The following is a 15,410-nucleotide window of genomic DNA, read 5'->3' on the forward strand; positions in this document are numbered from 1 at the left end:
GCCACATAACTAGACCTTAATTAGAGATCCAGATTTAGACATCTGTATCATTTCCCATTCTGTTTGATTGGTGGTTTAGGTAAATTTGTGATAAAGTCATTAATTAATTGGAATTAAATTAAGGGGACACTACTAGAAATACACCTTTTTGCGTCTGTTTTTTTGCGACTGATTATATGACCGTCGCAAAAAATCATTTTTTATATGAGAATTCCATTTTACTTGACCAAATCATGTTCTTAACTTAATAAAATAAATAAATTAAAATTAAAAAAACCAAATCAGTAAAACTTGACCTATGTGCCGTTTTCTCTTATTTCCCAAATCTGAACTCTTTATCCCTCTCTCTCTCAAAATTTGTCTCTCGCTTGACTCTCACTCAAATCTCACTGTCTCTCTCGCTCGAATCTCACTTTGATGAAGATTTGAAGATTATGATCGATTGTTGTCTCTCTCGCTCGAATCTCACTTTGATGAAGATTTGAAGATTATGACCGATTGTTGACGAAGATTTGAAGATTTCAATCTGCTGTTGATGCAGATTTCGATCGAATCATAATCGAGATTCACAATCGGTAAGCCTAAACACTTCTCTTTGTCTCTCTCTAATGTTTGACATATCTTCATCGATTCAACTCTCTCTGTAATTCCGGTGCTTTTCCGGCGAGTTTACAGTGATCTCTAGCTCTGATTTTGAGTATTTTTTTTCTTTCTTTTCTTCTTGGTGCAGTGGATCCCGAAACAATGCTTTACACCTAAGCTATAGCGCACTTGTGCTGGTTTGCTCGTGATAGTGCCTCGTGAAGGCGAGCGCGTGTTCTATTTTCCTCAAGGACATATTGAGCAGGTTAGTTTCCAACTCAAGGCAATCGTATCCGAAGTTCTTTGTTTCTCTCAGAGGTTAGATTCATTAGGATTTCTCATAATGCTTTATAATTTTATCAGTTTTGTCTCTCTTGGTTGTGCATCTCCAATTGTTCATCAATTTTTTCATCAGATTCAAATTTGATGAAAAAATGGCTCCAAAATGATTGATTATTGATGAAGAATTATGTTTGATGGATATGTTTGATTATTTCAGTCATCAAAATGATATGACTCCAATTTTGCCATCATACAATGATTTTAGGAATTTCTAAATTTTTATATTTATTATGTTGTGATCTAGAACTAGCTGATTATCATTGGTACGATCCATAATATATTCTTAGATACATATCTGATCCTGAATCAGGGCGACTGACTTTGGGGTTAGATTGGGAAGTGTTTTTAATGGTTAGTGGTTTGTGAAGTTAGAGAGGGTGACCGGGGGGGTGAATGAAGTGCCATCACCAAGAAAACTGGTGATCTTTTTCTTCTTTGCCCTGTTTGTGTGGAAAGGTAAAGAGATTTGGGTATTGGCTTTGCAATATTTGCTGCAAAAAGCAGAGAAAGCTATGCCAAAATTAAGATTGTCATCTGTTACTGGTTCAATGAATCATACAAAAGTGACTAGTCATTTTAACGGATCAAACATAGGATTACATCCCTGTCAAAGGTAAGGATTAATTGACCAAGGATCTTTTATCCTTAATTTCTTCTGTTGTTTTTGTAATTAGATCATAGGAATCTTGAAACATAATTCAATGGTTGTGAAGTGTTTTGAGATTTGATAAATATCTCATAAACCTGATTTAGTTCTGTGCAAATCTCAGGAAAATCTTAAAATTTGAAATTCAAAACATGACTCGCTTTATTAATAGTTATACTTTGTAAACTTAATTAAAATTGAATTTGAATGAGTTGAACATAAGTAACCGTTTAAATGCCTCCACTATTATTATCATCACCTCCACTATTATTACCATCACCTCCACCACTCCATTAATGCTACCACCATCACCACTACCACCACTAACACAAAGAAAAGTTTGATCCCAAATGCAATTCTCAATTACTTTGGGTACTTTTCCAGAAAAAATGTAAGATAAGATAAGAAAAAAATCTAAGAGTTAGATACATGACTAATTGGAAATACTAGAATGGAGTTAAATTAAGATGAAATTTTAGAAGGGGGCAAGGTAAAAGTTACTTAGACGTTGGGAAGGAGGCAAACTACTATTTTTTGTTATAAATATCCAAAAAAATGTATTGGGCCCCTTAAATTTTCTAAAGTTTTGGAGGCCATGGACCCCATGTGCCTCTTCTGTGTCTTCCATTGCATGTAATTGTTGCTAATATATTGTTAACTTATTGTGAATATGGCAGCTGGTGGTGCTCAAACAAACTCCACTACAAGATCGAATCCTGCTGGGGATGCTAGGCTGCCGGCAGTTGGTGGCCTTGGTAGTCTTGGTCTCCCAGAGATGTTTGGTTCCATGCAGGATACTGCTTCATTAAGTCAGTTTGCACAAAATCCAGTTGTATCACAGATGATGCAAGTTCTCCTCTCCAACCCTCAGTACATGAATCAGGTAGTAATTTCCTTTGTTATGCAATTTGCTTTGTATTTGAATGTGAAGTTTCTTATTCCCTAATGCTTTTCAATTGTTAGATTCTTGGTCTCAATCCCCAGCAGAGCAATTTGCTTTAAAATTGTTGAGAGAGAGAGAGAGAGAGAGAGAGAGAGAGAGAGAGAGAGAGAGAACTTGAAACTACATGGGTTTCAGATGCTGTTATACAGCTCCAAATTTTTGTTCTTGACCTGTATCCTTAGTTATGGAATTAGAATCTGTCCTTTCCCGCGAATTAATTTCAATTCAATTGAATTTTTGGATATTCTTATTTTGGCTTATAAATGTTCTTTTATTATGGCTTAGAAACAACTGTTAAGCAAATTGAAGAAGCATTCAAGGAGTTTACAACAAGAGAAGACGTTGTAATAGTGATGATCAGCCAATATGTAAGTTTTTGTTCTACTCTGTCATATTTTTGATTGATTTTAATGCTCTTCTGTGGTATGACTTATGCATATGATTATAGTGCATGCTTATACCCTATCAGATGCATCATGAGCACACTAAGATGCTTCTTTTTTCTTTTTCTTCTTTATTTAAATTCTATCATGTGAATGAGAAAAAATATTAAAAGTTTATGATGAATGAATATGGGTCGTGTCACAGATTTAGCATGTTACATTAATGTTTTAGTCAATGGAAGTTTGGTGCTGAATTTACTAATGCTTCCTAAACTTCAAGTTAAACCTTTATTGCAACATTCATATAAATCACAAAGTTCCACAATTATTATAGTCTGGTAGTAAGAGACGAATGAGTACATTGATTTTGTGGTGGTGTGATTTTTCATTTGTCATTTGATTCTGTGGATAAAACATTGTCTAATGTAACAATGTTCATCTTCAGGTTGTAAACATGATAAAGTTTTTAGTAGATAGCTACAACAATCCAATTCCAGCAATTTTGAAGATTCCTTCCAAGGACCATCCTTACGATCCAACACATGATTCTGTTCTTTCAAAGTGAAGTACCTTTTCTTTGATTTTCCCATTTTACGTGTTGTATGCTTGAATGTTCTTTCTTTCTTTATTTATTTCTAATTTGGATTTGCAGATTCTAATAGTTTAGGCGTCACATGACCATTAATTTGTTATTAATGTAACATTTTTCAGGTTTTTATTTTTTTGGTCAAATTGATGAAATGAAATATTTGAAGCTTGACACTTCATCTGTCGATTTTGTGTTTCAGATGCTAGTTGATGATATTGGTGATCACTACTAAAAAATTGATATTGGTGATCACTGGGTGGTCACATTGGCATTTTTTACGTAGAACAATAGGATTATCCATTATTTATGCTCTACTTTAGAATTGTTGTTTAAAATTCGAATTTTTTTCATGGGAGGGGTAGGGTGGGTGGTGGTTTTATAGACATTACTTGTGATAAAGGCTAACTGAGAGATTAAATTTGGTTCTACCTTGACATAGTATTATGGAAATTACTGGAATAATTCTTTAAAAAATTGTTGTTACTAGAATAGAAATAATTAATATATTTGTTCTTCTGCACATTTCGGTGGAAAATAGAATTGGCTACTACATTAATGTTATGTTGACATTTGACAAGCATTGACAATTCTTGGAGATCTGAGGTTCTACTGCTTGCTGGGGAAAGGACTGGGGTAAGGATAGGGTGTGGTGATGTTGTAGGGTTTTTAGTGTAATAATGAAGGATCGGTGGGTGGGGAAATTGTTGATTTACAGACCTTTTAAAGATACTAGGACCTCATTTTGGTTGACACATCAAATTGTATCATGATACATACTTTGTCTAGATTTTGTAGTTGATTTGAACTTCTTCTTATTCCAGCTTGGCTGTCTGTGATCTGTCCAATTTAGTGAAGCCTCAGGATATCATCATAACAGAGCATTTGACAACCCTCCTTGCTATTGTCCCTAAATACTCACAGAAAGATTGGTTGTCAAGCTACAAGACACTCACCGCTTATGTGGTAAAATTCCCTTTGTTGTTTATGATGTCACCTTATTTTGTAATCATGACTGTCAGTTTATTATTTGAATTTGAAATTGCATGGTAGCTTTAATTGCTACACCACAGATTTAATTGGCAAGTTCACCGAGGATTAGAGAATTGTGCTTGTTACATATTTTACAATTCAGAAGTGCCATCTTTCTTGGTCATGTATTGTATCAATGTTTGAAGTAATGGAATGTATTACTATTTTTTTTTTTTGGTTGCTTACCAAAAAAAAAAAAAACTACTTTTTCATTGAACTAATCGTTTTAGGTTCCCAAAATATGCTCTTTATACTGTAACACTATTCAGTCGTGATGCTGACAACTTTAGAACTAAGGCACGCGGCAGAGGTTTTCAAGTGAGTTTGTCACTCAAGCAGCCCTTGTGTTTTTTGATGCCTGTTATGATAACAATTTTAGCTTCTGTTTTGTTGAAATTCAAGAATTTCTAGCTCCTATTCTCTGGTGAGATAAGTGGATGAATAATATGTCAAATATAACGATCTCAATAGCAGGTGCCTTCTTATGTATTGCATATTTGATTTTGCTTGTGATTCAGATTCGTGACTTTGAATATAATCCAGAAACACAAGAGAGTCGGAAGCAGGAGCTAGAAAAATTAATGCAAGATCAGGAAACACTCAGAAACTCTCTTTGCAATGGTGCTATGCAGCTATGGGGAGGTACTATTTTTTGTAAAACTTTCTAACGGTGTTAGGTGGTTCTTCATAATATTTGGAATTGGATCAAACCAGTGATAATGAAATGAAATTATTTATCTTTGGGTAAATTACACTCTACCCCTCTGTGGTTAGGTCAAAAAACAGAGAGTCCCCTTGAAGTTCGATTTGGTACAATGAACACCCCTTGGGGTTAATACCAAATGGCAAAAATGACGTTTGCTGTCAAAATTAACCACACATGGTCATACCAGTAGTTATTTAATTGTTTTTTCCCTTTTGTTTATTTATTTTTATTTTTTGACAACTCCACTAGTACCTGTCACATGCTAGTAAAATCCTATAGACAAATTTTAGATTAGCCCGATATTTGTACATTCTAGCGAAGCTATATACATACCTTGACAGCTGCACATTAGCTTATGTAATTTTAGTTATAGTATGCATTTGAGATTCTACTCTTATGTGCTATATTGACAGGAAGTTCCTTAGCTTTCAGGTTGATAACTTGAATTTCTGAGGGAAATGAGGATCAACCCAATAAAGGTTGGTTTTTTTAATTTGGCAATAGATTACACTAGTAGTTCTATTATACATATTATAGTTCCCGCAATCCTTCTTGTTTCACTTGTTTTTGTTCTGATAACCAGAATTTTGGTTATATTTTCTAGTCTTTCTTATGTTCATGTGACATAGAATAATTATGTGTGTGCTTGCTTACACATGCACATGCGCTCCAAAAATTAACCCCATGAATCTGGAAGGATTTCTGCCCTCACCTTTATAGTGAAATAATTCATCTTTGTTGCTTGTGACATTTTGGTTGGCATAAAATATAGGTTGCCAAAGCATTGGTGGAAGTGTTTGCTGAAATGATTTTGATGAATATGGGTACAAGGTGTTATGCCAGTTCATTGATAGACCGGAGAAACACCTGAGCAAGAAAATTGATGAGAAGATTGGCCAGTTCTGGATTGTATTTTTTTCATAAAAGAACTTTTTCCAAGTTTTTAGTTGTAATAACTTTTACATGTAGCTCAAATTTTGATACTCAAATAGAATGTTCAATAAAACTATAATGCTATACTGTCTGAATTCTTGTCATTGTTATTCCTAGAGTGCTTAACGCTACACTTTTATTTATTTATTTATTTTTATTTTTATTTTTAATTTTTTGCGACGGTAACAAGATGGTCGCCAAAGATCATGTTAGTGTTTTTCTTTGTTTTTTGCGACGGCAAAATAGCGGTCGCCATAAGTAGTTTAGGTGGTCGCAAATAATTTGCGACCGTTGTTTTGCCGTCGCAAAAAGTATTTGCCACCCCCATATTCGCGACCCCCATTTGCCGTCGCATGGGCCGTCGCAAAAAGTCTTTTGCGACTGTTTTTTATTATTTGCGACGGTTTATAGCGGTCGCAAAAAGTGTTTTTTTTAGTAGTGGGAGTTACGTATAGATCTTAATATGTGGATTTATTGTCTAATATCTCCTATGATAATTAATGACATTTTTCATCAAACAATATTAGAAAACGTCACAAATTATTAATTTTCAGCAACAGTTTGAAAATTGTCACCAAAAAAAGAAATCATTAATTATAAATTTTAGCGATGGTTTTAAAAAATTGTCAAAAAAAAAAGTCACTATTTTCAACTTTAATAGTTTGAAAAATTCGTCACAGAAAAATATCACTATTATAAGTTTTAGCAACAATTTATAAAAATCGTGATAAAAAAAAAGTCACTAATTGTCAATTTTTAGCAACATACATAAAAAATCTTCACAAAAAATTATTTTTAGCGATAATTTTTCAAAGACTTATTGTCAATAGAATTTGATAGAAATTAAATCAAACTATTATAAATTATTAATTGTTTACCCTTAAAGGAATAAAATTACATAAAAGTTCTCATTATATAAAATATGCGCTTTTTTTTTTAATTTTGTAAATTATAAGTAAAATGATATTTTCACTTCTAATCGTATCAGATTGAATTGTTAATCCCAATGCCCATGACAAAATTTATTCCACCCTTTTGAAGATTAGCCTTTTTTTTTTTGCCAATTACTATGATTTACACGAGCATTAAGGTGTTTATGTGGTGGGATATACGCATTGGATTGATTCCCATGATTAGTAGAACCTCTAGTTCAACGTTTGGTTGGCAAATAACCTTTGTACAAATTGTCCCATTTGAACAATGTATCCTCTATTTCAGGGATAAATTAGTCCTACAAAAAGAGATGGGACACAAATCAATGGCATGAGGAGGGGTGCCTCTATTTGCACACCATATTTCATCTCAAGGCAAACCATTAATTGATTTATTTTTTATTACAATATTAACCTTATGTAAAATGACCACATAGGACAAAGGGTTATAATACACACCTTTTGTAATCGAGTTCGACACTAAAATATCGAACAAATGGTTAATGTTAAAAAGAAACACTTCGGACAAGTGGCTAAGGTTCGACAGAAATAGTTCGAACAAATTGTTAAGGTTAGAAAGTCCAGAGTCGAACGGTTTGCAAACTAAAATTTTCACCGACATCTTGAGGAGTCTTCACCACTGGTTCTGTTCAGTGGCGTCTTGAGGAGTCTTCATTATTGGTTTTGCTCACCAGTATGTGAGGGTGACAATCAATCAGAGAAATGAGGGAGAGATGGATCCTGGGTGGAGGTGGAGTGTGTAAGTGAATGAGAGTAAAAATGGAAGATTGTGGGTGGGGTGTGTGAGTAAAGGTAGAGATGGAAAGTTGTGGTGTGCATTGAGCAAATTGCTTATTTATCAATTTATTAAAGGTATGCCTTAAGTAGTGGTGTGCTTTGAGATGAGTGGTGGTGTGCAAATAGAGCCACCCCATGAGGAGACCTTATTATTAGCTTTTTAAATTACCAAAATAACCTCCAAGTATACAAATTGTCCCATTTGAGCAACGTATCCTCTTTTTCTTTCTTTTTCTTTTGTTCTTTTTTCCTTTTTTCACAAAGCGATTTATTTTTTCCCATTCACAAATTTTGACGAACATGTAAATCTCATATATATATATATATGGTAATCTTAATCTCAGAACATAGGAATCCCTTTCACATTGAATTTTTATTTTTTATTGGTCTAAAATATTTTTAGATTGTATTCCTATTGCATAGTAAACAAATCATAAAGAAAAAAACAGTCTAACAATTATCTATATGTGGGGACATATTTTTTGAATGACAACACGTGGCCAAGGTGGCACCGATGTGCCAGCCGAGGTGCTACGTGTCTTGGTTATGACGTCGAGATTATCTCGGCTAGGCTGAGGTTATCTGCAGAGATGCCGGAGTCCGGTATAGATGGATAAGCTACAAGAGTCCTAGAATGGAGGAGGACCTCAGTCTGGATAAGGATAAAGTTCTTAGAGAGTTTATCTTTATCTATTTGAGGGTCCAGGATGAGCATTGAGCCAGAGTCCAAGAGAAGCTAGGCTTCTATCGGAATCAGGTTAGTGTTGGTTATAAAAGTAAGGCACTCTCGTAGGTCTAAGGTACGCTTTTTGTATTCTGTCTTGTAAATTAAGCACAATTAGTTATCTTTGAGAGATATTGATTACTGACTTGATCGTCAGAGTGCCCCCGGGTGGAAGAACCACTGCCATAATCTTTTCTTTCTGTGACAGGTCGTTCGGGTGCAATCTATTCTGCCCGTGTCCTCCAGCTAAGTACCTGTTTGGTAGTGTGGTCAGAAAATAGCACATACAATTTGGCGCCATTTGTGGGAAAGAAAGAAGAATAGATGGCCAACGACAGACAGAAAGAGAAGATCGGAGACGACATCCCTACTGGAAGTGGTAAACACTTTGATCCCAACGTAGAGGAGGATAATTGCAACGAAGAAACTCGGGATCAGAATCCCGGAAAGAAAGACGTCGGCCAGGAGGGCGACGTACCAAAGAAGTCAGACCGAGGTGGGTATTATAACGAGGACGACCTCCAGGTATGCAAAGATAGATGCCTGTGGAGGGACAGCGAAATGAAAGGAATGACGAACAAATTGGCAGACCTGCAATCGGTCGTAAATTTCATCATGCAGAACAACGTCTGCCACCGTTTTCGTTACAAGATACATCGATTCCAGCGGCCAAAAAAGATGCCCAGAAAGAGGGGCAGAAAACAGTTCCTCTAGTCCCCCAACACACCAGGGCCAAGGAATACTCTCACAGGCCTTCAAGGGAGGTTAGGCGAGGAGAGTCAATGAAGGGAGATTATCGAAGGACACATCGTACCAAAGAAGATGAGCCCAAAGAACATCGGCATGTTCAAGGGAAGGAACTTTGTTTCGATACGACCAATTGAGAGAGGTCCAAGAGGACTCATAACGATACTGGGAGTAGCGCACCAAAAAGGCTGAAATCCGTTGATAACCGAGCTCCTGGACGAGCCAAGGAGGATTTGAGGGATTACCTCTAGAGGACGTGACAAGATGCCGAGGTAACCTCACCAGTCAAACCGAGAACGTCGTTCTCGGTAGAATTGGACAAATATGAGGCCCCGAAGAGGTTCCACATGCCGAGATTCCAGATATACGATGATAAGTCTGACCTTAACTTTCACGTCGGCTTGTACCTGAACTCAATAGCATTATACACCGGGAACGAGCCGTTGCTCTGCAAGGTGTTCCCCTCATATTTTAAGGAAATCGCATCAGAGTAGTTTCACAAGTTGCTGAAAGGACCTGTGAAAAGCTGGGAAGGCCTGGTCGAGATGTTCGTGGCCAGGTTTGTGACAAACAAACTACAACCATTGAGGGTGGATTCCCTGATGGCTCTAAGAATTGGCGAGGATGAAAGCCTCAAGGCCTATGCCAAAAGGTATTATCAGGTGTTCAACCGAATACTAGGATGCAACCAAGAGGTAGCGGTCGTGTCTTTCAAGAACGGCCTGAACAATGATTGTTTGCTTCGAAAATCACTGGCAAAGACATTGCCAAAAAGTATGGAGGAACTTATGGCCAGGATAGAAAAGTATGCCAAGGCCAAGGAGGACACACCGGGGACAAAGGTGTCAAAACAAGATAAGAGAAACAGCTCGCCAAAGCGAGGCCGAGGTAATGGTGGATACAATAAGCAAGAGACAGGACTGAGGGCTACATAGGCAGTCACAACCGTATTCCGAATTCCGGTCTACAAAGTCTTGGAAAGAATCCGGAATCAACCCTATTATAGAGCACCAGAGAGGATTCCTAGTGAATTTATGGGAAAAAGTCTGGGGAAACGTTGTGCCTACCATAATAAGGATGGGCATCTAACTCAAGGGTGCAGAGCCCTAAAGGCGCATCTGGAAGACCTGGTAAGACAAGGTCATCTAAGGGACCTGGTAGATAAGACCAAAACAAGGGAAGAGCAAGCGAGACTGCCTTAGGCACCGGTAGTATCGCTTCCACGAGCACCACAACCACAAGTAGGTGGACCTCGAGTGATCAATGTGATTCACTCGAAGGTCAATGAGAACGAGATACGTGGGAAAACTCAGAAGATAAAACACTTGCAACATGTGTATCAGGTCCGGCAGAAGAGACCTAGGGCAGACGAGTGCCAAGGACCAGTGGTGTCCTACTGATGATGACCTAGAGATGGTGTAGCATCCACACAACGATGCCTTGGTAATATCCCTCTAGATTTGAGAGTGCCAGGTAAAGCGAATTCTGATCGACCAGGGCAACTCTTATGACATCATGTATGTCAGGTGTTACAAGGAGCTTGGCCTTCATTAAGATGATCTAAAACAATCCAATGGTCCAATGGTTGTGTTCTATGGAATATCGACATGGCCCCTGGGAGCAGTAAGTTTGGAGGTGCAGGCTGGAACCAAGAAGGTAAAAACTGAGTTCACAATAATTGACACTCCCTCTCTTTAAAATGCTATCCTGGGAAGGCCATGGCTACATGCAATGGGGGTTATTCCCTCAACATTACACCATCTGTTGCGGTTTCCAATAGAGCATGGAATTGAGGAGGTCAGAGGGGATCAGGTGCAGACAAAGAATTGCTCTATGGCAATAATGAACTCCACCTGCAACATGCGAAAAGTAGAAGCAGTAGAGATTGAAGATGAGGACATGAAGGTCCTTAACAACGTCGGCAAAGAACCGGCCAAGAAAAGTGAGGAAGCCCTGAAGAAGATCTTAGTCCAGCAAAAGGATGAAGTACGCTTCTTCCTCCTCGGCTCAGGCTTGGCCGAGGAAGAGGAAAAGGAATTAGAAGCATTCTTGAAAGCCAACCTTAAGGTGTTTGCTTGGACACCATACGAGATGCCTGGCATTGACCTCGAGGTCATTTGCCATAAACTGAATGTGGACAGGTTGGCTAAACCTGTCATCCAGCGAGCAAGGAGGCCGACGTTGATGTATGTTGAGGCAGTAGAAGATGAAGTGGATAAACTTCTAGAGGCCAGAGCCATTCGTGAGGTAAACTACCCAACATGGTTATCAAACACGGTTGTTGTGAAGAAAAAGAATAGGAAGTGAAGGGTCTGCGTGGTCTTCACCAGCCTGAACAAGGTTTGTCCCAAAGACAGTTTTCCATTTCCCAAGATTGACCAATTGGTGGATGCCACTTCAGGGCATGGAAGGATGAGCTTCCTGGATGCTTACAGCGGGTACCATCAGATAGCCATGTACCCCACAGATGAGGAGAAGACTGCATTTATCACTCCAAAAGGGCTGTATTGCTACAGAATGATGCCTTTTGGGTTGAAAAATGCAGGAGCAACTTACCAGAGATTGGTGACTAAGATGTTCAGATATCTAATAGGCAAAACAATGGAGGTATACATTAATGACATTGTCGTGAAGACTAAGGAACCTGAGGATCATCTGGCCAACCTGAAGACAGTCTTTGATATCCTAAGGGCATTTCGGCTCCGACGCAATGCATCAAAGTGTGCATTTGGAGTTGGGTCAGGGAAGTTCCTAGGATACTTGGTCACCAGAAAGGGCATTGAGGCAAGCTTAGATCAAATCAAGGCCATCTTGGAGTTAAAGAGCCCAACATCGGCAAAACAAGTGCAGATGTTGACTGGAAGGGCTGCAGCTCTAAACAGATTCATAAGCAGAAGTTCTGATAAATGCAAGCCTTTCTTTAGTTTAGTGAAGAAAGGCACAGACTTCTTATGAACAGAGGAGTGCGAAGTCGCCTTGGCCGACTTGAAGAAATACTTGACCACCGCACCAGTTCTCTCAAATCCAATACCTGGAGAGGAGTTGTTCTTATACTTGGCTGTTTCAGAGCATACAGTAAGTGCAGTGGGAATCAGGGAAGAAAAGGAAGAACAAAGGGCAGTTTACTACGTAAGTAAAACCCTAGCAGATGCAGAGACTAGATACCTACCCTTGGAGAAGCTGACACTGGCTTTAGTAATGGCCTCAAAGAAGATGAATCATTACTTTCAAGCCCACAAGATTGTGGTGTTAACTGAGCATCCTTTGAAGTCCCTGTTACAACAAGGAGATCTGATAGGCAGGATAACTAGATGGGCAGTGGTGTTAGGCCAATATGACCTGGAATTCAGACTCAGAACAGCAATCAAAGGCCAAGTTTTGGCCGACTTCGTGGCCGAGTTCACACCAGACGCCATCATACATCGGGCTCCGTTGAGCCAGGGTATACGATGTCCATGTGAACAAAGAGAAACCCAGCTAGGGATAGCGGAACAGAGGAAAGAAGAGAAACTCAAGCCCTGCAGTATTTACGTTGGCTACTCCTTCCACCTGTTTGTTGATGGAAGTTTAAACCGACAAGGAGCGGGGGCATGAATAGTGCTAGTATCACCGGATGGACAGATGTTGGAACAATCCATTCTTTTGGGGTTTAAGGCCTTAAACAACGAAGTAGAGTATGAAGCACTGATCGCGGGATTAAAGTTGACAGTAGCAATGGAAGCCGATGAGGTAATGGTCTTTTGTGACTCCCAACTTATCGTCAACCAGGCAACAGGCGAATACATAGCCCGAGATGAAAAGATGGTGGCCTATGTAAAAGAGGTGGACAGACTGATAGCATTGTTCCAAAATTGCCGACTACAGCAAGTTAGCCGAGATGACAACAGGGTTGAATTACTTAGACTCATCATATGGCAGGGTTGAATTATACTTGCATATAATAGAGATGAACTAAACTGGACTTGCCATATCGGCAGAGTCAAACACAGATTGAAACTAAGTACATTTGGCTAAGATTAACAGATGAACCAAGGTTGAGAACCTTGGCTAGTCTCTGTTTAAACTTCGGCGACGAGGTCATAAGCCACATGCTTAATTGTAGACCGCCCGAACTCTGCTCCGCGCGCGGGGGCGCGAATCGTTGTTCTTAGCTACTACAGTTCGAACTCCTGTCATGGTTCTGAATCTAATCTCACAAAGTGTAATGTGAGACTGATAAATCACCAAAGAGTCCAAATCTGGCAAATCGTTTTGAAAAACTAATTTTTATCAAGAAGTGCCAAACATGGACTGCTTTGCTAGATTTCAAATTCGCCACCTAAATATTTTATTTTGGGAAATTTAGGAAACCCTGACTCGTGCCTAAGGCCACGTGTCCGTCATCACCAAAGTTGCCTTGGCTCGGGAACTTGGGTACGAAGGGGGAAGGTCATGAAATGAGCACCCGCTCGCCCGATCAAAGGATCGGCCTCTACTAACAAGATATGTTGTTTTTGAAAACACATGCGTTCTTATTCCGATTTATTAGCTAGCTTACTATATGATGCGCACAACATACAAGTATAGACTCAATCACGCGGATTAGAACAAAACAACTCATGTTTGTTTTTGAAAGTGGTTTGAAGGTGCTACTCGCAAGTAGGCTAAGACACGGATTTGCCACCCTCAAGTGAGCTTAGAAAAATATGATTTTGCCACATCAAGTGGGCTTAAAGACTCACAATCATCGAGTTGTTCCAATTTAGGCAATCAAGCCTCCACCCACAGGCATTCAAGCAGTTGATCACTTAAGCAGTTAGTCTCATGGGAAGTATGCTATCATGGCAGTCACTTACACACATCCAAGTATGCTAAAGCATAAACACTCATACTGTACTCCGAGCCAAAACAGAAGCTAGTTAGTAATCATGCATGATCCTAGCTATGTCAAACAATGCCTAATGCAACACATGCAAAAATGCAACTAAGATAGGCTCGGCTATTCTAAGATGGCATATGAATGCGACAATTGATACATGTATTCAAATAGGAATTGAAATACAATGCAGCTCGAATGATGCACCGAGCTTGGTGCATGCAATACAGGTGAATAAATGCAAACATGTGAGCATAAGGATGCTAATTGAAACGTGCCCTAAAACTAACCATCGAAAGCCGGTAAATAAAAAGGAGAAAGAAATGGGGGTTGGAGGACATGCATCACACACACACACACACTAATTACAACAGTTGTGCCCTCTCGACGGAGGGTCCGAATGAATAAGCTAAGCTAGCTATACTAAGTTAAGCTATCTAACTAGTCTAATTAATCTAATTAAACTAGTTATTACACAACAAATTGAATAACTAGCTACAACTAATTATTACACCACTTTAACTAATTAACAAATTAATTAAATTACAAATTCAAGCTAGACAAATAAGCATTAAACTACACTACTAGGCTCTGCTTTGGAAAGTTGAACAATGCATGCATTTGGTTCCTCGCTCGGAAATCCATTGCTACGCCCCAACTTGCCTCTGTTTGCATTTGATTTCAGAACACTGCAAGAGCCTCCAGATAGCTTCTACTCCATCATGGAGACTTCCAGGAAGGCTGCCGACTAGTTGATGGTGGTGTAGACCACCTGTAGACCACCTAAGTATGCTGCAGACCAGAAAAATTGGTCGGCCAACTACTTTTACTGGTCAGCCGACCAGAAAATGCTGCACAACTCCATTTTGCTGCAACAGAGAATAAGAAGGGGCACGACAGTGTATTTGCAAAATATGTGTGCACAACCACCCTCCCTATCATTTCTTAAGCTCAAGGGAGTGTAGTTCTTGACTCTCGGACCACCAATCGAGCATCGCAATGCACGATGGCCGAAGAGCCAAGTCTACACATTTCAATGTCGATGAATGAACAAACAACAAATAAGAGCCTTAAACTCTATCATGCATGATCAAAAGCATCGGCGACCGAGAAATCAGGCACGTTTCATCACTTCAAGTATGAAACGTTCCTCGTTCCTCGTGTTTGGATTAACACCCTATCCAAACACAATGCAATGCAA

The 15,410-nt window shown here is 38.8% G+C and overlaps 1 protein-coding gene across 7 annotated transcripts; it reads left to right on the top strand.

Annotated features, from left to right (window-relative positions):
* Positions 1-247: 247 nt before the first annotated feature.
* Positions 248-6,248, top strand: LOC145806386 (V-type proton ATPase subunit C-like). Of its 7 annotated transcripts, none has more exons than XR_014349414.1 (10): positions 248-575; positions 731-847; positions 2,248-2,453; positions 2,799-2,881; positions 3,342-3,457; positions 4,307-4,448; positions 5,033-5,156; positions 5,289-5,397; positions 5,634-5,699; positions 5,993-6,248. XR_014349414.1 is itself a non-coding variant. In XM_082903206.1 (9 exons), the coding sequence occupies exons 4-8, from the start codon at positions 2,867-2,869 to the stop codon at positions 5,663-5,665; spliced, it is 429 nt and encodes a 142-aa protein (XP_082759332.1). In that variant the 5' UTR covers positions 255-575; positions 731-847; positions 2,248-2,453; positions 2,799-2,866; the 3' UTR covers positions 5,666-5,699; positions 5,993-6,248. The 7 variants fall into 7 exon arrangements, 3 of the variants coding, with proteins under 3 accessions (XP_082759332.1, XP_082759333.1, XP_082759334.1); XR_014349415.1 differs by having other exon boundaries at positions 5,646-5,699; XR_014349416.1 differs by lacking the exon at positions 5,289-5,397 and having other exon boundaries at positions 250-575; positions 4,307-4,832.
* Positions 6,249-15,410: the final 9,162 nt, after the last annotated feature.

The sequence above is a fragment of the Camellia sinensis genome, chromosome 13, assembly GCF_055761805.1.
Source record: "Camellia sinensis isolate YWXY chromosome 13, ASM5576180v1, whole genome shotgun sequence".
Lineage (NCBI taxonomy): Eukaryota > Viridiplantae > Streptophyta > Magnoliopsida > Ericales > Theaceae > Camellia > Camellia sinensis.

Coding starts and splice junctions, on each gene's coding strand:
- LOC145806386 (XM_082903206.1), top strand. Junction 3,458..4,306: donor CATGATTCTGTTCTTTCAAA/GTGAAGTACCTT, acceptor TTCTTATTCCAG/CTTGGCTGTCTGTGATCTGT. Junction 4,449..5,032: donor AGACACTCACCGCTTATGTG/GTAAAATTCCCT, acceptor CTTGTGATTCAG/ATTCGTGACTTTGAATATAA.